We start from the raw sequence: 26,930 nt of genomic DNA, 5'->3' as shown, positions 1-26,930 counted from the left end.
CAAACACTGAAATAAATTTGCTTGTTCATAAGAAAAGCACTTAATGGTAAAGAGCAAGATTGGTGGCTGTTGGTTTTTCCCTATAAGCATGATAATAGACAGGGCTCGACAAACTGCAGCGAGAGCTACTCGCCAGCTCCGCACCATGCATGTGCGCAGCGCCGGTGAATGGGGCACACGGAGTGACCAGCTGAAATTTACTCGCCACGGGCGAGTAGAAACAGAGGTCTGTCTAGCCCTGATAATACAAATGTAAATTTATTAGTAAATAAATAAAGACCATAGAAAATGCCTGTATCTAAACTAAGGAATAGATTGGTTTAGATATAATGCTTTCAACTATTTGCTAACAAAGACAGTTATTTAAAGGGGAAAAAAAACATGATTCAAAGTCACAAGTGATCAGAAGGAATGGTAAACATCTGTTAGTAGATGCTACTGTTTATGTTTTCTATTAAAATACCATGTCACACTTTTAAAAATAAGGGTAAAGTTTTCAGCAGTGCCAGAGTGACTGTTCAGTGTAAACTTTGTTCAGTGTAAACTGGACGGTACATTTAAAAGGATATTGTTATACAAGTATATACTGGCACTAGTTAGGGTGTGTCCAGGGATTTTTTAGAAAAAAAATGGCCTTTTTTCAAAAAATCTTTACCTGCGTCTAGACTGCCGCCGTGTTCTGTCGACAGTAAATCGAAAGAATGCAGCAGTTTTGTCCACGGCGGTAAACCTCGTTTTACGAAGAAGAATGCTATTTTTCGACAGATCTGTCGAAAAAAGGTATATGTGGACTCTGGGAAGAATTTATTTCGAAAATAAAGGCCTCCAGGAAGAAGCTCTGGTGGATACTCCTGTCAGACCTTTCACCTCTATTGTTCCTGCCTGTAGCTATCTTTTAAAGGCACAGGCACCCAAGAGTAGCATTGTGGCAGCAAGCCAGCTCCAAGCAGGACCCTGACTACTCAGCTCTTCCTGGTAGGGCCACTCAGAGCCATGTCCCAGGGACAAGCCCCCCGAGATCCTCCCTGGCCCTTCCAGGGATACATCCCCGCAGCAAGCCAGGGGCACCAAATGCTGGGCACCCTCCTGGTCTGATCCTGAGCTCATAGCCCTCTTGGAGCTCTGGTCTGAGGAGGAGTCTTTTCAGGCCCTGCAGTCCAGGAGGAGGAATGCGGACATTTAAGCCAGAATGGCTGATGGTCTTGCTAAGGAAGGCCTCCCACCCCGCACTCTAGACTAGGTCATAGCCAAAGTGAAGGAGCTGCGGCAGGGGTATGTTAGGGCCTGTGAGCGCAGCTCCCACTCTGGGGAAGCACCACAGTGCTGAGCATATTATGGACTGGATCCTGGGGGCAGGGGAACCCCTGTCTCCAGAGAAGGTTGTGGAGTCCGGGATGGAGACACCTGTGCAGCAGCAGCTGCAGCTCCAGGATGACACCCCACAGGACCAGCAGCTCCAAGAGGAGGAGGAGGAAGACACCAGGAGCTGGTCCCCGAGACCTCACCCTGGAGCTGGTCCCCGAGACGTAGGGGGCCTTCCAGACAGCTTCGGACACCGGGGAGGGAACATCAGGTGAGTGCTGTGAGGATCCAACACACACAGGGCAGGGGAGGCGGGAGCAAAGTGGTGCAGTACTGTGACGGTGTCATGCTGATCACAGCCTGGGGGGCCTCACACATGGCTGACCACAGGGAGGGCTGTCCTACCCCTGTACCCTCATGGGTGAGAGGCACTACCTGCTCCTGCAGACATTGATGCCAGGTGCAGGCATGGGTTGGTGACCCTCAAATTTCCACACAGCTTCAGGACTCTCAGCAACCTGTGGGAACCCCAACTGTGGCCTGACACTTGTCTGTGTTGCTTGGCCATGGTGTGTGTGTGGAGGGGGGGAGGACAAGATGGTGGCCTGAACACCTTCTGGGCTGCAGAGAGGCCGTGGCTGCTGACCAGGCCACACCATGCCTTGCTGAGACCACATGAGCATCCCCTGATCCTAGGACAGGCAATGACTGCTGAGAAGGAGGACATGCCCTCTCAGGGAAAGTGTGAGCATGCATGAGTGATTACTTTTCCCTATTTTTCCCCCACAGCCGGACCAGCTATCCAGGAGGTGAGTACCACACCTGTCTCACCACCCAGACAGCTGCAGGGAACCTGTCAGCACTGGATATATTTGGACCTGGTGCGCCTGCACATGTCGGTCCTGCAAGGGATGCAGGACACATTTACACAGAGGATGCAGGCAGAAGCAGAGTGGCGCAGTCTCTTGCTGGATGCATTTGTCCAGCAGCACACTACATTTTGCGCTGCTATCTGGGAGGCAATGGCCTTTATAGAATCATAGAATACTAGGACTGGAAGGGACCTCGAGAGGTCATTGAGTCCAGTCCCCTGCCCTCATGGCAGGACTCAGTATTGTCTAGACCATTCCTAATAGACATTTATCTAACCTATTCATAAATATCTCCACAGATGGAGATTCCACACCCTCCCTGGGCAGTTTATTCCAGTGTTTAACCACCCTGACAGTTAGGAACTTTTTCCTAACGTCCAACCTAAACCTCCCTTGCTGTAGTTTAAGCCCATTGCTTCTTGTTCAATCCTCAGAGGCCAAGATGAACAAGTTTTCTCCCTCCTCCTTATGACACCCTTTTAGATATCTGAAAACTGCTATCATGTCCCCCCTCAATCTTCTCTTTTCCAAACTAAACAAACCCAGTTCTTTCATCCTTCCTTCATAGGTCATGTTCTCTAGACCTTTAATCATTCTTGTTGATCTTCTCTGGACTCTTCTCTCTAATTTCTCCACATCTTTCTTGAAATGCGGTGTCCAGAATTGGACACAATACTCCAACTGAGGCCTAACCAGCGCAGAGTAGAGCAGAAGAATGACTTCTTGTGTCTTGCTCACAACACACCTGTTAATGCATCACTTCCCCAGTCCTGTGCCTGTTCCTGCTCCTCCTGCTCAGCCTGCCCCTTCCTTATCCCCTGCCCCCACCTCACCTCCTTCCATCCCAGACCCAGGTGCAGCCCCACCTTCTGCCCAGCCCCTTACTGTCCCAGCCTGCATGCACAGCCATCTCCAAGCAGGCCCCCACAGCCAAAGTGGCAGGGGCTCTTCATCCAGGCAGCACCGTCAGCCCTTTTCCCTCTCAGGTTTATATCCCCCTTCCCACCTGTGAGAGTCAGTAAGAGAAGCACTTCACTTTGTTAACCAAAAGTTGTTTTTTCTTTACAAAACAGTTGTATAGGTTTTGGGACAATCAACAGTGCAATAAACTGTACACATATTGTCAAGAACACCTGCCTCCGTTTTCTGTGAATGTGTGCAATGTGGGACAGGGAGGGGTTTTGGGGGGAAGGCACTGGGGGGATGGGGAAAACCACATTTGGAAGGCCCTGGGGAAACTCATTGGGCTCCTTGCGAGAATTTCTCCCTCAGGGGTTCCTGAATGTGCAGTCCTGACTGGTGGGCTTGGTAGATGGCAGTTGTCCGGGGCTGCTCAAACTGCCTCCCCTCCACATCAGCTCATGTCCCCAATCCTGGGAGGAAGGCCTCCCATCTCCTCTCCATTAGGTTGTGCAGTACACAACAGGCAGCAACCACTTCGGGGATGTTGCATTCCTCCATGTCCAGCAGAGTGAGCAGGAATCTAAATCTGCCCTTCAGACAGCCAAAGGCACATTCTACCTGCAAGCAAGCCCGATTCAGGTGGGAGTTAAACAGTTCCCTGCTCTCTTCCAGGTGTCCAATGAACAGCTTAATGAGCCAGGGTATAAGGGGGTACACTGCATTGGCCATGATGCACATAGGCATCTGCACATCCCCCAGTGCAAAGTTTTTCTCCTGAAAGAATTTCCCAGTCTGCAGCCTGTGGTACAGGTATGAGTTCTGGAACATGCAGGCATCGTGTGCCTGACCTGACCACCCGACACAAATATCTGTGAATTGTCCCTGGTAGTCAACCAGGGCCTGCAGCACCATGGAAGAGTAGCCCTTTCTGTTAATATACGGGGCTGCTTTTGATGGGGTGGCGCACGGGTTGGGATGTGCATCTCGTTGAGTGCTCCATCGCAGTTCGGAAATCCTAGCCCCACAAATCTGTCCACGATGGTCTCGAGGTGGACAGTCCTGTGAAGCAGCTATGAATTGATGACCGTCACCATCTGAAGAAAGGGACAAATAGAAACACACATAACAGGAGATTAGAGGAGTTGCCTGAGCTGATGAGTGGTGCTCCCCCACCCCATCCCTCCCAGACCCCAAGAGCCCCCTTCAGACAACCTCCCGTCCACCCCCACACCACAGCAGGGTGAGGCCAGGAGGGCTTCTATCACTGCCACCCATAACCCTTTCCCTTTGCCTGGTCCTGACCGCTCACCTGATCTGCCCCCTCATGGACTGTCCCTAGAGAGTGACTTACCTCCATCAAGACGGCCCCAACAGTAGTCCTCCCCACGCCAAACAGGTGTCTCATGGAGTGGTAGCTGTCAGAGGTGGCCAGCTTCCAGAAAAAAAATAGTAACCCACTTCTCCAGGGGGATGGTGGGCCGCAAGTGGGTGTCCTAGCATTGTAGGGCAGGGGCAAGCCAGGCACACAGCTCCTGGAAGGCGGACTTCTGTATACAGAAGTTTCAGAGCCAAGCCTCATCATCCTGCTGCTCCATAACAAGCCGGTCCCACCAGTCTGAACTGGTGTCCAGCCTCCAAACTCATCTCTGCAGGAATAAGTTTGGTGGCAAGGGCAGTGGGGCTGCAGCCCGAGTGAGGGGCTCAAAACTGGGCTCTGAATCCAGCTCTGCCACAAGCATCATGATTGTCTCATGAAGATGTGTCAGCCGACTGTCAGGGCATTGAGTGGTGTGTGTGTGTATACTATACACCCGAGACTTCAACTGCTGAGACCGGGGTCCCTTGCAGTGGGCAACCTGGAAGAGGTTGATGGGCGCCCCAATAAGTGTACAGAAAGAGCTTATTACACTTCAGATTTTAGCTGCTAGAATCTGTGATTCCTTTGCAGCGGGCAGCCTCGGGGAGGCTGAGAAGTGCCCCCAACGGATTTTGTCACCTGGGTGTGACACAAATCCAAACGCCCAAGCTCTTCCTATACTGTCCCTAATGACCGGCTGAAGTTCTTTTTAAATTGTGCCTGGTTCTGTTACAGCAACTGAAGGAGTCAGGTTAAAACTTAAACATTTACAGGTTTATTGAGGAAGCTTATAAATCATATGGTTGCAATGGATATTTTCTATTTCTTAAATGCTGACAAATATCTATATCTATATCTATATCTATATCTATAGATATAGATATAGATATGGTTACAAAGAAGATAAAGATAGGAAATAGAAAATAATAGTACCAAATGACAGCTTAATCTTTAAAGAGCTCTATTCTATGCATGCACTATAACAAAAGGACACATACAGGTACAATTTTTACCCCCTTCTGCGTCACTCGATCCCAGCGTGTCAGGCCAGGATTGGGCCCTCAATTCCTCGGAAAGATGAAAATATGAGGTGGGCGTCCCCGTGGAACCTCGGGAGGTCAAACACCTAACCCGACCAGCAGAGAGAGGGCAGATTGACACTCAAAAGAGAGTGTGCTGCTGTACCACCTTATATACCCGTTGGGTCACGTATTTTCTCTTTCTTATCTGTAATGCCAAATGGTGCTGGTCTGTCTTTTGTGAGACCAGCTCTTACAAGGGAGTTGTGAACTTAATTTACACTTGTAAGAGAGAGTTGAGAGGATTAAATTGGAAGTACTGGACATTCTTTTTCTCAGTGGGAAATTCCTCTCCCAGGGACTGTGTGTGTTCGAATCAACATGGGTGCCAGCCGGGCACTTCTTGCAGCCTCGAGCTCAGTTTATTTCCTTAATCGTTACTAGAGTCAGAGAAACTCGCATATCCTGGTCTCGCATCAAAGCAGATCAAAGCTTAATGGCTATGCTGATTTTCTTATTGTTCCTTCTCTGCCCTGTATACAGACATCTCAGAGGGCAAGCAAGATTCTTTGAGATGAGGGGGCTGTCTGGCTACAAGATGTAGCAGAACTTCCAACATCATGGGGTATGTCTAAACTACATGGCTCCGTCAACGGAGCCATGTAGATTTGATTTTTTGACAAAGGCAAATGAAGCCGCGATTTAAATGATCGCGGCTTCATTTAAATTTACATGGCTGCTGCGCTGAGCCGACAAACAGCTGATCAGCTGTTTGACCGCTCAGCACGCTAGTCTGGACGCTCCCCTGCTGACATCAAAGCCCTTTGTCGGCAGCCCCGATAAACCTCGTCCCACGAGGAATAATGGGGCTGCCGACAAAGGGCTTTGATGTCGGATGGGGAGCATCCAGACTAGCGCACTGAGTGGACAAACAGCTGATCAGCTGTTTGTCGGCTCAGCGCGGCAGCCATGTAAATTTAAATGAAGCCACGATCATTTAAATCGCGGCTTCATTTGCCTTTGCCTATGTGTCTAATCTACATGCCTCTGACGACAGAGGCATGTAGTCTAGACACAGCCATAGTGTGGGGCCATCGCCTGCCCAGGGGCAGCTCCGGCTCTATGGCAAAAAAACAATTCAAAGTACAAAACACAAGCAGGACAAAAAATGGTGTGGTGTCTGAGAAAGCAGGGCACTCAAAGCAAGCCCTGTAGAAGCTTTGCAGTCCCTCTAGGAGGTAGGCAAGCCAGCTGCAGGAGCAGAGCAACGGCTGGTCAGGAGGATCCCTTTAAGCACGTATCTCTGCAAAGAGCATGCAGCAAGACCCGGAAGTAAAGGCTGCCCCCATGCCCTGACAGAAGTGCTTCCAGGTTCCCTTTTTCTTTTTAGAAAAAGCAGATTGATTTTTCAATCCGCTTTGTGCAATCTAAATGCTCTTTTTCAAAAGAGGCTTTTTCGAAAATATCTGTTAAAAAAGGCGTGTAATCTGGACGTACCCTCTGTGTGGTTTAGTTTAAACCTCTTCCCGAGTGAAGTAAGCTTACTAAAAAGAGTTGCTTTTAGACTACTCAGCGTAGAACAAGACTTAAGATAACTATTTCTATGTCATCTGTAAAACTTTTCCAAGTAGACATATCCCATTTACAGAAATGACTTACTCAGGAACCTACCCAGATTGTTAGCAGCTAGTACTGTGACTGATGCTCCTATGTGCTACAAGAATGAAAATCATAAATACTACTTACTCCTATGTTTCACTGAAAGTCAATGGGTCTTAGGCGCCTCAATCATAAATGTGCTTTTGATAATTGTTAGGGCTGTCAATTGATCTGCATTAATGCCTGTGATTAACGCAGGACAGGATTACCGCGTTAATTTTTTGAATGCATTAATCACAGGCATTAATGTTGCGCTGCCACTTTGAAGTGCCACTCAGGTGCTTCAATGGGGCAGAGCAAGCAGAGCTGGGGATCAGCTGCAGTCCACAGCTGATCCCCGGCTCCACTGTTGCATAGCCCCTTTGAAGCACCAGAGCAGCACTTCAAAGGGGCTTTACAACAGCAGAGCCAGGGCTTAGCTGGATTCCCCAGCTGATCCCAGACTCCTAATGCGCTGCCCCTTGGAAATGCCTCTGTGGCGCTTCCAGGGGGCAGCACTGTGTGGAGCCTGCAGTCAGCTGGGGACTCCAGCTTATCCTGGGCTCCATGCAGCACTGGCTGTTAAAAAGCTGCAGTGGCATTTAAAAGGGGAGATGCGCATGATTAATCGTGCAATTATTTGTGATTAAATTTTTTAATCACTTGACAGCCCTAATCATTTTCTTCCAAAACTTTAACATGAGCAATGGGCTCAAGGTGCAAAATCTGGATCCAGATCTAGCTTTTTAAATTCCCTAAAGTTTGTGTGCATTGGTATCCAGGCTTTAGGTTTAGCATATTCTATACGTTGCAAACTCTTTTGAGCAAGTTTCTGTTTGTACTGTGCACTGTGTAGCATTTTTTCCCCCCTGTGAAAATTCACTTTTCATAATAGGGAGTTAGTCAATATTCATATCTACCTCCTGGTTCAGATGTCACTTATTCCTCCCCTCTCTGCTGAAATTTGGGGTTATTGTCATGATTCAGTCTGAACTGGTCTTAAATCCTGCCCTTGTGCTGGACATTGTTTCATAAAGTTCTCTTTCCTGCTTTAATTTAAACATGCAGTTTTACCCTCTGGCTGTTTGTTTGCATTCACTCTTTAACAATCTTTAATCCCCCTCCCCTTCTCTGTTTTGACTTTGGGCAAGTGTACGCACTGATTTATGCAGGTATTTTGATCTTTATGAGGTTTTTCATTTGTCAGCACAAAGACAGTCCCATTATTTACTTTTGTGAATTTGTTCATAATGTAGTGCATGTTATTTTGAGAAAAAAAAATGACATTCAGTTCAAATATCAATTCAAAACATACCTTGTTTAACTATGCACAATATTCATTGAATTTTATTTTTTCATTTATGAAAAATTAAAAGAGGTATATTGTAATTATACTGTAATATATACTGAAACTATATATACACTGAAACAAAATCTGCATTTAGATTCTAACCCTTGAAATTCTGAATTATTTTGGATCTGGGAATTTGGGTTGTGCCCATCTTTCTTCTCAGTTACTATCAGAATGAGGTTTTTTCCCCTCTGGTAAATTAAATTAAGTTCCAAACTTGGAAGGAGATTGGTCCTTTTGTAAGCAAGTAAGACTACCTTTGAAATAAAGGTTCAGATGTGGAGTATCAGGATCTATATTATTATTGTGAAGGGCCAAGGAATTCATTTGTTTTTCTTTTTGGTCACAAATTACTAAGTGTGAAAACTTAAGGCCAGAGAGGTCATTAAAGTGTCTAGTATGATCTTTGTAATACAGACTATAGAATTTCTCTCAGCTAACCCTTTATTGACTAACACATATCTTCCAGAAAGATTTCCATCAGAAAGCTTTTAAATATTATTGCCAGATACACTACACATGTTTGTTTATTACTTTCCTGTTATAATCCAGGTTTTTCTGCTATTTCACAGGGTGAAGATAGTAACAAAAGAATTTAAAGTGCTAAAACCTTATTAAATTAATAATATTCATTTCACAGCAAGGAACATTAACATGAGTCTTCCACCATGTAACAACTAATTAAATGTTTGATACAATGTAAAAACATTTGTTGTTCACTTAAGAGGTGTATGGGAACAATGTAATTGCATTATTAGCACCCTAATACACTTACATAAGATGATCTACATTCACTTTTGGAAATTACTTCTTGTAGGCTCCATTTTATAGATTGGTGAATCACCATAGAAACTGTCACTTATTTTACATATTATTTAAGTTTATTTAAAATTCTGGACAAGATTTCTGAAAACTGGTTGTCTAATATAAATGGCACTTGATTCCAGTAGGAACTGCAGGATCCTCCTTAGTATTTGTGGTATTTATATGGGCCTCATTATCTTAGTTTTTGAACATCTTACAGTCGTCAAGGTCTTTATCTTCATAACACCTCTATGAAGTCGGCTACTGTTTTATCCCCATTTTATATATAGAGAAAGGAGACAGACAAAAACTAAGTGATATGCCCAAAGTCATACAGGAAGATTGTCACAGAGGAGGATCTAAACCGAGGTCTCCCATGTCCTAGCCTACTGCCCTGAGTGGCTCATTCTTCTCATATGAAAATTCAATGACTTATGTAGGTGCCTAAATCAGAATTTAGGATTTGAAAGCATAATTTGGAACATCCATTTTTCTATCTATCTATCTATCTATCTATCTATCTATCTATCTATCTATCTATCTATCTATCTATCTATCTATCTATCTATCTATCTATCTATCTATCTATCTATCTATCATAGTACTGCCCATTACCACAGTATTGGCTTGCTTCCCATGTGAACTTGAAAGCAAATGTAAAGTCCTAATGGATTTCATTAATGTGAGCCCTTCTTTTTGTGTTATTTTCTCCTGGGTTAAATTCTGAGGTCCTTGATGGGTTATTACTCAGTTCTTACTCAGTCAAGTTTGGAACATTTATTTTTTGCTATAGTACATTTCTTATTTGCTGAAGTTAGAAGAAAGTGGGGGAAGCATGAAAAAACTCCTTAGATTTTGTAAAGCAACACATCAGCTAGTCTCAGGTCATTAATCTGAGATATAAGGCATATAGGACAATTATGTTTGGCAATTGAAAATGAATATTTCTAGACTCAGATGTCAAATTTCTAATACTTCACTTGGAAGACACCCTCAGTATGATAGCTGGGAACCCCCTCCCCTCCCCAAATAGGAGTTAGACAAATAATGGAACCCGCTCTGGTATAATACTCTCAGGGGGGTAGCCATATTAGTCTGTAACTGAAAAAACTTAAAGAACAAATAGTTCTGCAGCATCCTAGAGACTATCAAAAATGTAGATGGTATCATGAGCTTTCATGGGCACGACCCATTTCTTCAGATGAATTGAATAAGGGGTCCAGGGTACAAATAAATAGAGAAAGAGAGGAGATGAGAAGGGAAATAGAAGGGAAAAATATTGTCAGCGTGTCTGTACTAAATAGGCTATAAGTACCCAGTGCTTAGCTTTTTATGTCATTAGGATGTGGAACACAATGGCCTACCAAGATCTTTGTTCACACCTTGATTACAGATGTCAAACTTGTAAATGAAACCAAGTTCTACAGCTTCTTTCTCCAGCTGGTTTTTAAAATTGGTTTGTAATAGTATAGTCTCTTCTAGATCCATTAGTGAGTGCCCAGGCAAGTTAAAATGTTCCCCAATGGGTTTCACTTGAAGAAGTGGGTTGTGCCCACGAAAGCTCATCATGCCATCTACATTTTTTGTTAGTCTCTAAGTTGCTGCAAGTCCTCGATGTTTTTTAAGTATTTTCAGGTTTCTGTGTGTTAATATAATACTGTTAATCTTTTCTAGCATTTAAAAAAGAAGGACTTGGTTAGTATAGAGCAGGGGTCTCCAAACTTTTCAGCCCGAGGGCCGCATTAACTATCAAACAGCAGTTCGGGGGCCGCTTTCACGACGGGGAATTTCAGTTGCCTATTGCGCCCTCTGTCGCAGCGCGGCCGGTACTCTGACCATGCACTCCCTCCAGTGCTGCAGGGGAGGGAAAGGGGGGCCCGGGCCCACCCTCACTCACGGGCCCCAGCCCAGGGCCCTAAGGACACGGAACCAGCTGGCTCCGGTCCGGCTGACGGGGCTCCTGCCGTAACTTGTCAGCCCGCCAACTCTAACGAGTTCTGCCCTGGGCTGCTTCCTTTCCCTCCTCATGTCACCCTCTACCTCCCCCCACCGTGGGGCGGTCACCTTTGATTCGTCCGTCAGGCTGACGGTCGTATATCCAGACGCCCACCCCTCCCGCCGGGGCTGGTCCTGCCGTCTGGGTGGCCGTCGGGTCTGGACTCCTGAGGGGGGGGGGCTTTTCCCCCTGCTCTCCCCTTCCTCTGCACGCTGTCCTCCCCTCCTGCTTGCCACCACTCACTCCTTCCCCCCCCCCCGGGCGGAAGGGGTCACCTTTTTAAAGTTCCCGCCGGGGTTCACGTTCCCCCGCACGTCGCCGGGCGGGCGTTACCACCACCGCCCATCCTGCCCCCTGATTGGCTGGCTGCCCTGTCAGTCTGGGCGGGGGAACGCCGCCCGTGCTAACCCCCGCCCCCTGCGCCGTTTGCCGCCACGCGGCCGCTTGTCAGCGGAGCGGCCCGCTTCTCCTGCCCCGGCGCGGCGTGAGTACACGCCGCACACCCCTGACAGGGCCCCCCCCGCGGCAAGAAGGGCCCGTTCGGCGGCGCCCCAGGGACGGGCGGGGGTCGCCTCGTCACACCGGCACGCGGAAGGCGGGGCCAGACAAAAAGGTCTCCACGGGCCGGATGAGAGGGCCTCGCGGGCCGCATCCGGCCCGCGGGCCGTAGTTTGGAGACCCCTGGTATAGAGCAAGATTGCCATGCACAGGGACACCTAGGATTGCTATTTTTCAAAGTGCCTAAGGGACTCAGGGTATGTCTACACTAGAAAGTTAGTTCGAACTAACGGACGTTAGTTCGAACTAACTTTCCTATGCGCTACACTAGCGCTCCGCTAGTTCGAATTTGAATCGAACTAGCGGAGCGCTTAGTTCGAACTAGGAAAACCTCATTTTACGAGGACTAACGCCTAGTTCGAACTAGCTAGTTCGAACTAAGGGGTGTGTAGCCCTTTAGTTCGAACTAGTGGGAGGCTAGCCCTCCCCAGGTTTCCCTGGTGGCCACTCTGGCCAACACCAGGGAAACTCTATGCCCCCCTCCCGGCCCCGGACCCCTTAAAGGGGCACGGGCTGGCTACGGTTCCCGTGCCAGGTGCAAGCCTGCCAGCACCCAGCTAGCAGACCCTGCACCTGGCACGGCACAGAGCCACCCACCCGATGCCCCCCAGCCCACCCCCTCTTGCCGGGACCAGGCTGGCGGCTCCCGGGAGCTTGCCCTGGACCGCAAGAGGCGGGCACCTTCCTGGGCTAGTGCGGACATCGTGGACCTCGTCCACGATCTCCGCACTAGGCACAGGAAAGTGGCCGTCTAGGGCAGGAGAGCTGCCAGCCTGGCCACCCAGGACCAGGTGTGCATGAAAATCAAGGGGGTCCACTGAGACCCCCGACACTGAGCCCTGAGCTTACAATGGCCGTACTGGGTCAGACCAAAGGTCCATCTAGCCCAGTAGCCTGTCTGCCGACAGAGGCCAACCCTAGGGACCCTGGAGGGGATGGACCGAAGACAATGACCAAGCCATTTGTCTCGTGCCATCCCTCTCCAGCCTTCCACAAACTTTGGGCAGGGACACCACTCCTACCCTCTGGCTAATAGGACTCCATGGACCCAACATCCATCACTTTATCTCACTTCCCTTTAAACTCTGTTCTAGTTGTAGCCTTCACAGCCTCCTGCAGCAAGGAGTTCCACAGGTTAACTATTTGCTTTGGGAAGAAGAACAACTTTCTCTTACTAGTTTGAAGCCTGCTACCCATTCCTTTCCTTTGGTGTCCTCTAGTCCTTCTTTATGGGAACTCAGGAAGAACTTTTCTGAATGCACCCTCTCCACCCAACCCCTTCTTTTAGAGACCTCTATCCTGTCCCCCCTCCGTCTCCTCTTTTCTAAGCTGAACAGTCCCAGTCTCTGTAGCCTCTCTTCATCTGGGACCTGTTCCCAACCCCTGATCATGTTAGTTGCCCTCCCCTCTCCCAGCCTTTCTCTTCCCCTCTCCCACCTCCTTTTCCCAGTCTCCCCCAGTTTTTTTCAATAAAGACAGAGTCAATGTTGGAAGAAACGTTATCTTTATTTTGTACATCAATAAGAAGGGGGGCTAAGGAAGGGTAAGTGGAAGGAGGTGAGGGAGGAATGGGGTACGAGCCCCCGATGGGGAGGACTGGGCTGGCTCTGCGGGCTTCTGGGGGTGGAAGCTCTCCTGCAGCCCCCCAATTACTCCCTCTCCCCAGATGGCAGCCTGCGGCAAGTGCAGCCGGGCTGATGGCCGAGTGGTGTGATGTGCCCAGTGTGAGCACTCAGGGCACTCCAAGCCAGAACTTCTTTGCAAGCGGGGCACCCCTTAGAACTGTGTGTCCGGGGTGGGGGTCGGGACCCTTTAAGCGCAGCCCTCGGCTAGCCTGAGACAGCATCTCCATGCTCTAAGTCCTCCTTTTATGCCCTGCCGGCACTGCTTCCGGCCATCCTTAAGCCCTGTTCAGAGTCCACTCAATGTGGACTTGCTAGTTCGAACTAGCAAAACGCTAGTTCGAACTAGTTTTTAGTTCTAGACGCGTTAGTTCGAACTAGCTTAGTTCGAATTAACTAATTCGAACTAAGTTAGTTCGAACTAACTTTGTAGTGTAGACATACCCTCAAATATTATTGAAATTTGATGGAAAATGAGTACCTACTTTTCTGAGGAGCCTTTGAATCACTGTTTATTGAGCACCTACAACCCCCAACTTAAACCTGTCCAACACATTATCAATAAACTACAGCCTATATTGGAACAGGATACCATACGCAAAGAGGCTCTGGGAGACAGACCCATAGTCTCCTATAGACAACCACCTAACCTCAAAATGATTCTTACCAACCACCACAGGACATACCACACTAATACCAACCCTGGTACCTTCCTTTGCAACAAACCCCGTTGCCAGCTTTGTCCACATATTCATTCTGCTGATACCATTATTGGACCTAACCAAGTGAGTTATAAGATCAAGAACACATATTCCTGCGCATCCAGAAATATAATCTATGCTATCATGTGCCGAAAGTGTCCGTCTGCTATGTACATTGGACAAACATCTCAGACACTTCGCCAAAGGATTAATGCCCACAAAACAGATATCAGACAAGATCACAAAGAGAGAACAGTTTCTTGCCACTTTAACCAGAAAGAACACTCTCTAAATGACTTAGCCACCTGCATTCTGCTACAAAGACCTTTTACATCTGCACTTGAAAGGGAATCCTCTGAACTGTCATTCATGTTAAAATTCGACACTTGCCAACAAGGACTTAACAAGAATTTGAACTATCTCACCCATTACCAAGACAGTTTCCCCAATTATCACCTGTAATACCATTAACTCACAAACATCCCACTCTCCCTACCTTTAATATCATCAATTCACAGACACTTACCTTCCTTCCTCCCCCTCCCCCCCCCACCGCATTCCCCTTCTGTTCTGCAATGTGATTTGTCCTTTTCATATTTGTTCATTTTTTTAATTGTATCCTTTGGTATATATGGTTGTGACTACTTTCTTCCACTATTTGATCTGAGGAAGTGGGTCTGGCCCACGAAAGCTCATCATCTAATAAACCATCTTGTTAGTCTTTAAAGTGCTACATTGTCCTGCATTTTGTTTATTGAGCACTTATTCTGACATGCCTAATTCTGAATGGATTAAGATATGCTATCTGAGATTTAGATCTGAGAAGCAAAACAGTTATAAATAGTCCATCTCTGTTTCCAATGCGTTTGATTCTTCATTATTTTGCAGAAAGAAAAATGCTACTATACCAGCTTTTTCACTCACTTGCACCATTGGTAGCATTTTGCATGACTTTGCACTGACTACACAAGTTGAAAAGCACTGAAGATTCAGGCCCTTTTAGCAAAGTCATGCTTACAAATGTGAAGAATGCACAGTTGCATAGAGCACCCAAAAATTTGGAGCACCACTGGTTCTTAGTATCGACCCACCTGCCTCTTCCTCTTCTTGCTCTGTGGCTCTGCTTCCTCAGGAAAGGATCTAATTAAAAGTGAAAAAAAAGCCTGCCAGACCTATTATCAGAACATCGAACCTGTGAAAGAGCCATTCAAGTGGTAATGAAGCCATTAACAGGCATTTGCCAATCCTAGGTATAAACTGTCACTTTGTGAATTTACTGTTAGTCTACAGAAAACCTCCCTTATACTGATGGACTCAAAGAGCTCAGATTATTTGGCATAACAAAAAAGAAGGTTAAAGGGTGATTTTTTTAGTGTGTAAGTATCTCTCTACATGGGAAATAACTAATTATTAAGGAGCTCTTCATCCCATCAGAGAAAGGCAGAACACGATCCAATGGCTTGAAGCTGATGCTAGACAAATTCTGATTGTAAATAAGTTGTACATTTTTGACGGTGTGAATAATTGACCATCGGAACAATTCACCAAGGATCATGGTAAATTCTCCACCACTGATTTTTAAATCAAGATTCAATATTTCCCTAAAAGATATGGACTATGTCTACACTGGCCACAATTTCCGGAAAAGCCATGCAAATCAGGTAAGTCAGGATAGGGAAATCCGCGGGGGATTTAAATATCCCCCGTGGATTTAAATAAACATGTCCGCCGCTTTTTTTCCGGCTTGGGGAAAAGCTGGAAAAAAAGCGTCTAGACTGGCGCGATCCTCCAGAATAAAGCCCTTTTCCGGAGGATCTCTTATTCCTACTTCAAAGTAGGAGAATTTACCATGATCCTTGATGAATTGTTCCGATGGTCAATTATTCACACCGTCAAAAATGTACAACTTATTTACAATCTGAATCAGGTAAGTCAGGATAGGGAAATCCACGGGGGATTTAAATATCCCCCGCGGATTTAAATAAACATGTCCACCGCTTTTTTTCCGGCTTGGGGAAAAGCCGGGAAAAAAAGTCTAGACTGCCGCAATCCTCCGGAATAAAGCCCTTTTCCGGAGGATCTCTTATTCCTACTTCAAAGTAGGACTTATCCCTGACTTATCCCTATCCTGACTTACCTGATTTGCATGGCTTTTCCGGAAATTGTGGCCAGTGTAGCCGTAGCCATGCTGTTCTAGGGCCTAGGATATGCTAACGGTCAGATTAGGTGATTCCTTCTGGCCTCTCTGCATTTGTGAAGGTGAGATTTTAAGGAGCTCAAACACCAAGATGGAACTCTCTAAGCTTTCACTGTTTCTCAGAGCCTGAAGACTCTATTCCTCTGCTTAAGAGTTATGGCTCTACTGTTGCTTTTAAGACACAGCTTAATGTAGGAGAAGTTTGGAGAAGCACTACTCCAGTTATAGTCCTTTAGGGCATTTGACCTGGGATATTCCCAGTGCCTCTGAGAATACCGTCTCTGTCTGGTCAGAAGGGAAGGACATGAAATTATGGCTTCCTCCTGCCCTGTTTAGGGAGTCCAGTGCCACTAACGGACACCCTTAGTCCTTGTGTGCTTAGAGGCCAGGATCAGGAACATGAATGGAATTGGAGAAGATATGCAAAGGAAAGAGGACTTCTTGTAACCTCTCCCAGGTTTGGGTACGTGCACAAGTCCAGCAATGGTTTTATTTTAGGGGACTAAGGCTAAAATCCTTACTCGGTTCAGTAAACTGGCTACAGCCTTGTTCTGTGTTCTCAATGCTGTCATGTACATGAATCAGATGCTGTCTAGCTCCCTAAGCTAGGAAAACACCACTTCTGAATCAGCTTTGCTATTTTTGCCAAGATGCTAGAAGAGCTATATGGGGCAGAGCACAAACTTTACAAATTTGCTTTCCTTTCAGACCTTTGTAATGGTCACGGAATCAATCGAATGAGCAAACTTAATCTCTGAGCAATCTCTTTGCATTAGCTACAGTAACTGACACTACTGAATGCAGCACTGTTAGCTGGGTGGTGGTGTACTTTTGTCCCCATTATCATCAGGAAGGCACATCTGTTAGTAGCACTGACAAACTTGATTTGTGGAACAATCAGAACCTGTTTTTCTGTCATTAGCCCCATGTTTATGATCCAGTATTCATCTCTCTGTCAAGATCACAGATGTTGCTGTTTATTGAATAGCAATTTGTTTCCCATCAGTTTCCTTTTCCTATTGTACTAAGAAAGAGAAGGAACCAGAAAATAGTGTTTCTTATTAAGTGTTTATAATAGACCATCTCTGACTATCTTGTTGTCCTCGCAGCATTTATCTTGGGCTCCATTGAATGAGTTAATTTACAGCCCAAAGGCAGAGTTAAAAGAGTTAGCAATATTTTGCTAGCTTGCTAAATATTATTAAACATATATTTATTGGGAAACTGTGTTAATTTTAAAGTTCTTTCTTCTGTGTTCATGTTTTTACTTAGGGAACGGGCACAGAACACAACACAGTCTGAGACACTTCAGCTTACTGTGGGAAATTTGAAACCAGAGGAGATCTATACGTTCCGAGTGGTGGCGTACAATGAATGGGGACCAGGAGAGAGCTCGCAATCCATCAAGGTTGCCACGCAGCCTGAATGTAAGTATGCAGTATAATGGTGTTTCCAATTTAGATAAGGTTAGTAATGATCTACTTCAGCAGAAGCTCTGCCTTTATCTTGATACATCACTTTAAGGTTTACAAATAATTCTTCATTGTAGATATTATTTGCTGAGTCCATATGGAATGGCCAAAATAATCTTCCCTCTATTTACAAAGTAATATAATATATATCCTTATAGTGTATTTTCAGATTATTTGATTTGATCAGTAAATTGTTTATTACCGTTGAACAGTACATTATGTAGTTAGCTGTGTATTGTGTTACACACACACATATAACATTTCTCATACTTTATATCCTGGGCCAAATACTAATACCATTGACGGGCATGGAAAAATTTCCAGGTGCTCTAAATCCAAGGGGAGGAGTGGGGCACAAACCATGGCCCACATGTGGCCCAACAGAGCCTTCACTTTGTCTCTCAGGCTCCTAACAGAGAGTTGGTTCAGGACAGCCTTGCTGGAAGGATCCAGTCCAATTCCTGGGCAGTACAGTGAGCACAAGTGGCTAGCCCCTAGTCCCTCCTTATCTGTCCCCCTTTCCCTGTAGCCTTAGCTCTCACAGCACCTAGGCATGGAGGACTCTGTACCACCAGCCCTGATGCACTGTGTGGTCAGGGAGTTGGAAATGGGGTATTGGACAGAAGGTGGGAGGTCCTGGGTGTTGGTCAGGGGTCCTGAGCAAAGCGGGAGAATTGGACAGAGGGTGGAGGAGAAGGGAACAGGGAGGTTGGATAAGGGGTGGAGGCCAGGCCATTCCTGGCTCTTTGGAGAGGCACAGTCTTCCCCAGTCTTCCCTAACTGGCTCTCCATACAATTTCCCTCCAAAAAGTTTGCCCACCTCTGCTCTAGAAGCTTAATATGTTCATGGTTCATTGAAAATATTGTAATTAGCATGTACTTGAAAATAATTTTATTAATCTTCAGTATATTTTGGAGCTTCTTTGCAGGCCCTTTGCACATTCTGTATTCTCCAGGTATAATTATTTGCACACATTTCATCATCAGAAGGAAGATAAACATGTTTTAATTCTGATTATTATACAACATATCAGTGTTCTCATTTGTCCCACTTAGTCAGTGTCCCAGACAAAGGAACTCAGGCTGCTCCAATTTTTGAATTCAAATAGCAGTATTCATTATTCAGTCAATTTTCTTGACAGCAGGTCAGTTTTGTTTAGTTTATAACACAGTTTGCATCAATAAAAAGGGTTAAATGGGTTTTCCTGATATGTGGTAGCAAATGATGTGTTGCTACTCTAAGGGTATGTCTACACTGCAACACTATTTCAAAATACCCAGCACGATTCCAAAATAACTTAGTTCGTGTCTACACAGCAGGCAGTTATTTCGACATAGTGTCAAAATGCTGTCAAGCTGGAGGACTTCTTACTCTGACTCCTGTAGACCCCATTGTAAAAGGAATAAGGGTAGTCGAAGGAAGAGTGCTCTATTTTGAAATAAGTGCTGTGTACATGCTCCCTATTTCAAAATAAGCTATTTAGAAATAAGATATGCAATTGACAAAGCTCAATTTGTGTAACTTATTTCCAGTTAAGCGCTGCAGTGTGGAAGGAGTGGAGGAGAAGGGAATGCCTCTCTATGGTGGGGAAAAATAGACTGATGTCTTTATGACACGTCATTTGAGATGTCAAGTCTCTTGAGAAGGCTTAGCTGGGTTTTATACTGTTTCATTTTAATTCCTTTTGTGAATAAAATCAAATTTATGAAAGGGCTACCTTCAGGCCAGTTACAACACAGGTGGAATATCTTTGGAGTAGACTGGCGAAACCACATCTACACACTGAATGTGTTAATCAGAAGAGAAACCAAGACACTCTCATTTGTGATCATTACAAACAAACCCACTTCACCAGCACAGAAGTTAGGGTTCTAGGGCAGAACAAATGTCAATTTCAGAAATTACATTTGGCCTCCCTAAAATTCTCCTGTAGTGCAGATTTATTTGGGCAAAGTACTCTGCATCTCCTGCCATGAAACCTAGACGGAACTCAGATGGAAGGGGCAGATCTAGGGGCAGCCAGTCTGCTGCACTGCAACAGTGGCAGTCGGGTACCCCAGGCCCTTTTAAATGAATGAGCCCTGGGGCAGTTGCCCCTTCTGGCCCCCATTCATCATTGGGCCTACATTAAACTATTTTATAGTGTTCTTTTGCCTTATTATTCAACTGATGTGGTCAACCAAAGGTGGCTACATTTTAGCCTTGCATAAGGAGAAAAATCACTTATGTCTACACAGCAAAGTTATTTCGAAATAACAGCCCTTATTTCAAAATAACTTTCCTAGCATCTACACAACCAAACCACTATTTCAAAATAAATTCGAAATAGCTGAGGGCTTATTTCAAATTTGGAAACCTCATTCTACGAGGAATAACACCAAATTCGAAATATCTATTTCAAAATAAGTGCTGTGTAGACACTTATTTTGAAATAGGGGCCCTCCAGCCTTCCCAGGGTGTCCTGGTGGCCACTCCAGCCTCAACCAAGAACACTCCTCTCCTTCCCCTCTCCCCAGAGCCCTTAAAGGGGTAGACTCTGGCCACAGTGCCCGTGCCAGCGCCAAGTCTGCCAGCCCAGAGCCAGCAGTCACTGCCTCTGACCCAGTAGCCCCAAAACATGAACCAGCAAACTTGAGGGCAGCCAACCCTCCACCACTCCCCAGGAGCAGTTTGTCAGCTCCCAGGAGCCTTCCAGGGCCCAGAGAAGGTGGGCGCCTTCCAGCTCCAGGGTGGAGATCAGGGACCTTATTCAGGTGTGGGGGGGATGCCCCCAACATCCATGATCTCCACACTAGACAGAGGAATGTGGCCATGTATGGCAGAATAGCTGCCAGCCTGGCCACCAAAGGCCACATGCGAACCCAGGAGAAGGTTTGCATGAAAAGCAAGTTGGCCCGGCAAGACCCCTAACCCTGAGCCCTGAGCTTCCCCTCTCCCTTCTTCCCCTTGCTTTCCCCTTCTAGCTCCCCAGTGGGGCAGACCAGGGAGACTGTTAGTGCTCCTCAGGGTGGAAGCTCTCCCAAAGGGCCTCCTGGATACTGACAGCCCCCCAATGGACCTTCCGGATGGCAGCCTGCAGAAAGTGCAGCCAGGCTCGCAGCAACGCGTCCAAGAGAAGCACCAGAGTGCCGAGGGGCAGCTCCAGCTCCATGTTGCAGAGTGCTGTGGTGTCCCAAGTGAGGGCAATCAGAGCACGCAGAGACAAAATGCTTTGCTGTCCCTCATCGAGGTAGGCAAGTAAGCAAGCAGGGAAACCTGAGATCTGGCTGTCCAGGGGAGCGGGGAATCCCTTTAAGCACAGGTCTCAGATAGCCTCAGGCAGCAGCCACACAAAGTAAATCCTGACCTGATGTCCTGCCGGACCTGATTCCGGCCGGCCTTAAATGCGATTCAGCGTCCACTCAGTGTGGATGTGCTATTTTGAAATAGTAAAACTCTATTTCAAAATGCATTTTGTGTGTAGACGCATTATTTCGAAATAAGCTATTTTGAATTAACTATTTTGAAATAGCTTATTTCGAAATAACACTCAGTGTAGACATACCCTGTACGAATATGAAGAGCCATTTGAGATCCTTTAGTGCAAGGTGCTATGTAAATGTTAGCTGTTATCATGCTATTTACTCATTCACATAACACAAGAAGTAGGAAAAAACCAACAAATGGTCTGGTAGCACTTTATAAACTAACAAAACATGTAGATGGTATCATGAGCTTTCTACATATTTTGTTGGTCTATAAAGTGCTACCAGACCATTGGTGGTGTTTTTTTTTTCTGTAACAGACTAACTCAGCTGCCCCCAAAACTACAAGAAGTAGGGGTCACTCAATGAAAGTAATAGGTATTAGGTTTAAAACAAACAACAGGAAGTACTTCTTCACTCAATGTGCTATCAATCTATGTAACTCTTTGCCAGGAGATGTTGGAAGACCAAAATTCAACAGGTATAAAAAATATCTAGGTAAGTTCATGAAGGTTAGGTCCATCAATGGCTATTAGCCAAGATAGGCATGGATGCAACAACATTCTCCATGTCCATAGCTTCTGTTTTCCAGCAGCCACTTACCCTTCCTTTTCCATTATAAATTCTGCATTCCCCTTTTTTCTCCCACTCCAGTTCATCTGAGGAAGTGGGTTTTGCCCACAAAAGCTCCTGATACTCTATATATTTGTTAGTCTCTAAGGTGCCACATGACTACTCATTTTTAAAGTTACAGACTAACCTGGCTACCCTTCTGAGACAGATGATAGCCTGTTAAACTCTCTATTAAGCACATGGCATTGGCTACTGTTAGAAGACAGGATACTGAACTAAATAGCTTGACCATTAGTATGACCATTCTTATGTTGGTTTTAAAATATGGGTGTGTGTGTGATATTACACACACACACATTTTAAAATCAATGCAAGAATGAATACACACACACACACACACAGAGAAATTTAAATCATTACATTAATGTTGCTATCAAGAAAACACTTTGATAAACATACACCAATCCTCCCCAGTGTCGCTTTTAGTGTTTGTGAAGCTCAGATAACATAGGGACTTGTACAGTATTCAGTAACTTGAAGGTTGCTCCAAAGAATCAAAATTTGATGGTAGAGAAAAATATCTTTCCCTATCATTATTTTTTCCCTTTGACAAAATGATCTTATCATTTTGAAACAACTATCTTCTGCGCTGGAATTCAGTCAGTCTCTATGTTGCTGTCTCCTGGAACATGATGTAGTTATTGTACAATAAATTATACAACTGCACTACAAATTGAATTTCAAGATATCTGTTATTTGAAAATATCAGAAGTGTTATGCAATCTAGCTTTGTTACCAAATAAAAAACAATGAAAAAGGACATCTGAAATGTATGTCTGTCAATGACTGTTTCTAAAAGTGCATACATTTTCTCAGTAATCAGTTTAAGAGATCAACAAGCACAAGTTCCAGCTTTTGAAATAATCGTCCAAAATATAAGGGATGGATTTATATGAAAGTCTTTGTCTCCAGATTAAATCTCCCTTTCAACTAAACTCCAACCCCCTTTTCTCTGCTTTTTATGATATATAATTTCACCACTGTATTATCAGTCAGGATTTCAATCCCTGCCCGCTTAAGACTTGTCTAATCTTTTCATACCACATGTGAAGACTTTGCGAGTTATTATTTTGACTCTTCAAAATGCTGTTAGAGCAGCTGGGTAGCAGAGAGGAGAGAAAAGGGTTTATTTCCATCTTGGAGGGTTGAGTTTTTTCTATCTATTTTTTTATAGTAACCTCCCTGCTGGGTCACTAGCTCCATTATTATCACCACCCTTAGATATTAAGACATACCTATTAATAACCCCATTTCTCTTTGGCATGTGTATTGAAAGTGGATAATAAAAGAAACTATGAATAGGGAGACATGTCAATATACACTTAAATAATTTGATTGTAATGAGTAATTCTGTAGCACCTTAGAGACTAATAAATATATAAACTATTATGAGCTTTGTGGGCAAAACCTATTTCCTCAGATCAGTAGAGTGGAGAGAAAAGGGGGACCCCCTCACAATTTATAACAGAAAAAGAAGGGAGAGGGGCTATTATTATATTATATTATATTATATTATATTATATTATATTATATTATATTATATTATATTATATTATATTATATTATATTTATTAAACTCTTCTCCCTTCTTTTCCTGTTATAAATTGTGAACTCCCTTTTATTTTGAAAACATGTAGTCCTGTAATACATTAGATACTAACATATCTATCTATCTATCTATCTATCTATCTATCTATCTATCTATCTATCTATCTATCTATCTATCTATCTATCTCGTAGCATATATATATATAAATTGTTAGTATCTAATGGTAATATCTAACGTGCTACAGATGCTACGGGGCTACTCATTTTTGAAGTGACAGACCAACACTGCTTCCCCTCTGATAATTTGATTGATTCACTGTTAGCTTTCATGTAATTCACAGCTTGTAAACATTGTCTTTGATCATCTGCAGTGTAATGGAATCCTTTTACTCTGCACTTTTATTTAACCTTCTATCTGAGAGTCTTAAAGGGGTTGATAAAGAATAATTAATTAAGCCTTACTATATCCCTCTGAAGTAGGGAATTATTATTATACCTACTTAACTGCAGCACAGAAGCCCATCTGTTATCTGTGTATCCACCCCACACTGCATGGTGCATAAGGGAGCAAATCTACCATGGGCCAGTGATCCTACACTCCTCTTCATTGAGTCTACAAGCTAGCCACATAGTCTCTTAACAATGGAAAAGTGGGTTAGCTGAAGGCTTGGGAGTAGGGGCTTCAGTACATGGCATTCTCCTCCTCCAGAAACGAAATCAGCCACAGGCTGAAAAGTTATTTCTGCTTGAGACAGATATAATGCTCTGCTGCACATTCTGGGCTAATCCAGCCTCTCCGTACCCAAAAAAATCCCTCTAACAACTAAATCAGTATAATGTTGTTGCTATGATCCCTGCTGCTAGACATCAAGGGCCCTATATTTATAAAATTATGTAAAAAGAAAGCATCATGTCAGAGAAGCATAGTTAACTAGACTTTGCAGATCCACTATGTAGTATTGAAACAAGTGCAGTATTGACTGATGATAATTTCCTGTTTCAGGTCCTTATTCCTATTCTAAAGAAATGCAATTGTGTAAAGTGAAAAATGAAAGAGTGAAATAGTAGTCACAATCCATAATTTTCTACATATGTTTGAGAGTGATAAAGATCCACATATTAAAGGTTTTAAGGTTAGAGACAATTGCTATTATCTCAGTACATATCTATTGTGATTGGAAATGAGATAAATGCAATCAAGGGAAGTGGCAGAATGATCATTGTCAGCAGAACCAGAGACCAGTTTTTCAGTGAAGATGAATGACTATAGGTAATCCCATCTCCTTAACATAATCATGTGAATTTCCACATCCATCAGTCTGGGTCTTAAGGGGTTTCAGTAGTATAACCATTTTTCTGTGGCAGTTTATTGTGATCCTAGTTATCGAAGAGCTGAAAGGCAGGGCATTTTCATTATCTGAGAGGTCACCTAGTACTGGAAGAGAGTGCTATAGGGATGACTGTAATATATTGTAACAGTACATTTCTCACTATTAAAATACAGACTTGAGAAAGGAGAAAGATCATGTAATTTGGCAGAAGGACTGGCATTTGTTTAATGTCATATTTTCCATGAGAAGGCACAGGATTATGGAGCTTTCCTGATCCTATTGGCTGTGGATTTGATACTGTGAGATACTGCATCTCTTCTACAATGTGCAGGGACCTTCTTTTCTCAGCAAGGACAAGGGGAGTTGACAAACCTCAATACTTTCAGGATCTGGTCCATTGTGTATAAAATAGGAAGCCATATTCTTCTTCTATTTGAAGTTAGTGGCTACAGTGAGAGAAGGATTGAGCCCTGAATAAAAGTCTCCGGTATGGCCCAATGATAAAACCACTCTTCCCTAATAAATCAAGAGGAAACTCTTAACCAAGAGGAGCTTATTCTTTCTGTTCTAATCCATCCTCCATGTCTGTATTTTCAGTATCAAACATAAACTGTCACTATATTTATAATGGCTAAAAGCATCATTATGAAAACAGTTGCACTAATTTATTTTTAACACTTTTAGGGTCTGCTCCACACTAGTCAATGAGCAAATCTTCAATGTTTTTAAAGTGTTTTAGAATAATGGAAGCAGATAAAAACAGGCTTGAAATGTATGAATCTATGTTCTGGCCTTCTATTATAAAAAAAAAATCAAATGAATAATGGTGCTGTGCCATCACAGACTGTGATTAATCAAGGCAGTGATACTCAGTTCTAAGTCCCACTTCATCCCAACACAGTATGTGTGGGGTAGCTACTTTCAAGTTTTGCCTAGAAGCCAAGGAAAAGCCAGCTTCTTGTTTAAGAAGATATTTAATCCGTTTCATTTTCTTCAGACAAATATCCACCAGTGGTACTGAGCCAAATATGTGGTCAGATATCAATGACAACACAGAACTGTCTTGATTATTCAGAGACCATTTCAGAGCAGACAAACTTATTATCAACAGAAGACAAATGCTGAGGCCATTTGGATGCCTGTATTAGGTCCCTCATCGAAACATTAGATACTTAAAGAAGCATCCTGATTTTCTGAGGAACTAAGTCTCCACATATCCTGTGAGATTCAGGCTGCTGAGGACCTAATCTTGACCACTTAATCCATTATTATCGCTCTCCCAAACTGCCCCCTCTTAGCACTGTTAATTATGAATTTGTGGTAGCTTATTGCACTGGGAAGAGTTAGTCTGATAAAGTGCTTGTTGAAAAGCTAACATTCATAAGAGACAAAATTAAGGTTGTGGAGTATGATCTGCAGTTGTGAGAGAATAAAATAGTTGTGAGAGAATAAAACTGCATAGAAGTTGGGTGGGAGTTCCAAAGGTTATAAGTGATTTAGGAGCCCATGTCTCATTGAAAGTTGGTGGGATTTAAGCTCCTAAATCATATATATGCGTCTCAAAAATTATCCCCAAGCTCCACTGACTTTAATTGAAACCAGTAGGAGAAAGGCCCTTTGCCTGCTTGATTGCTTTTGTAAATGTCTGTTGGTATCCAGCTTTCTATTTAGGTGTCTTTGTAAATCTTCCCTAAGTGCTTTTGAAAAATCATATTTTATGTCACTTAGCCCTGGTCTATACTAGGGTGTTATTTCTAAATAATTCCCCTTATTTTGAAATAACAAGTGGCGCATCCACACTACCAAGCCTGTTAGTTTGAAATAAGGAGCTGGGTACTTCAAAATAATAACTCCTGCTTTCCATGAGCAATAACGCTTATTTCAAAATAGCTAGTTCAAAATAGCAGTAGTGTGGTTGCTTGACTGCTGCTATTTCAAAATAACTATTCCCCGAGTCATTCAAAGTACAGGCAGTCCCCGGGTTCCGTACAAGATAGGGACTGTAGGTATGTTCTTAAGTTGAATCTGTATGTAAGTCGGAACTGGCGTCCAGATTCAGCCGCTGCTGAAACTGATCAGTTTCAACAGCGGCTGAATCTGGATGCCAGTTCTGACTTACATACAGATTCAACTTAAGAACCCCAGGCATCCCCAAGTCAGC

General features: G+C 44.2%; 1 protein-coding gene across 4 annotated transcripts in view; it reads left to right on the top strand.

Annotated features, from left to right (window-relative positions):
• DCC (DCC netrin 1 receptor) overlaps positions 1-26,930 on the top strand; it is a 994,271-nt gene that overhangs the window by 702,958 nt on the left and 264,383 nt on the right. For all 4 annotated transcript variants that reach the window (XM_075932654.1, XM_075932653.1, XM_075932652.1 and 1 more), the window contains exon 9: positions 17,593-17,747. In XM_075932654.1, the coding sequence (XP_075788769.1) occupies positions 17,593-17,747 (155 nt within the window). The remainder of the gene's footprint in view (positions 1-17,592; positions 17,748-26,930) is intronic.

The sequence above is a fragment of the Pelodiscus sinensis genome, chromosome 6 (assembly GCF_049634645.1).
Source record: "Pelodiscus sinensis isolate JC-2024 chromosome 6, ASM4963464v1, whole genome shotgun sequence".
Taxonomy (NCBI): domain Eukaryota; kingdom Metazoa; phylum Chordata; order Testudines; family Trionychidae; genus Pelodiscus; species Pelodiscus sinensis.
Note: the sequence above shows the minus strand (reverse complement) of the source record. Positions and strands in the feature narration are given on the sequence as shown.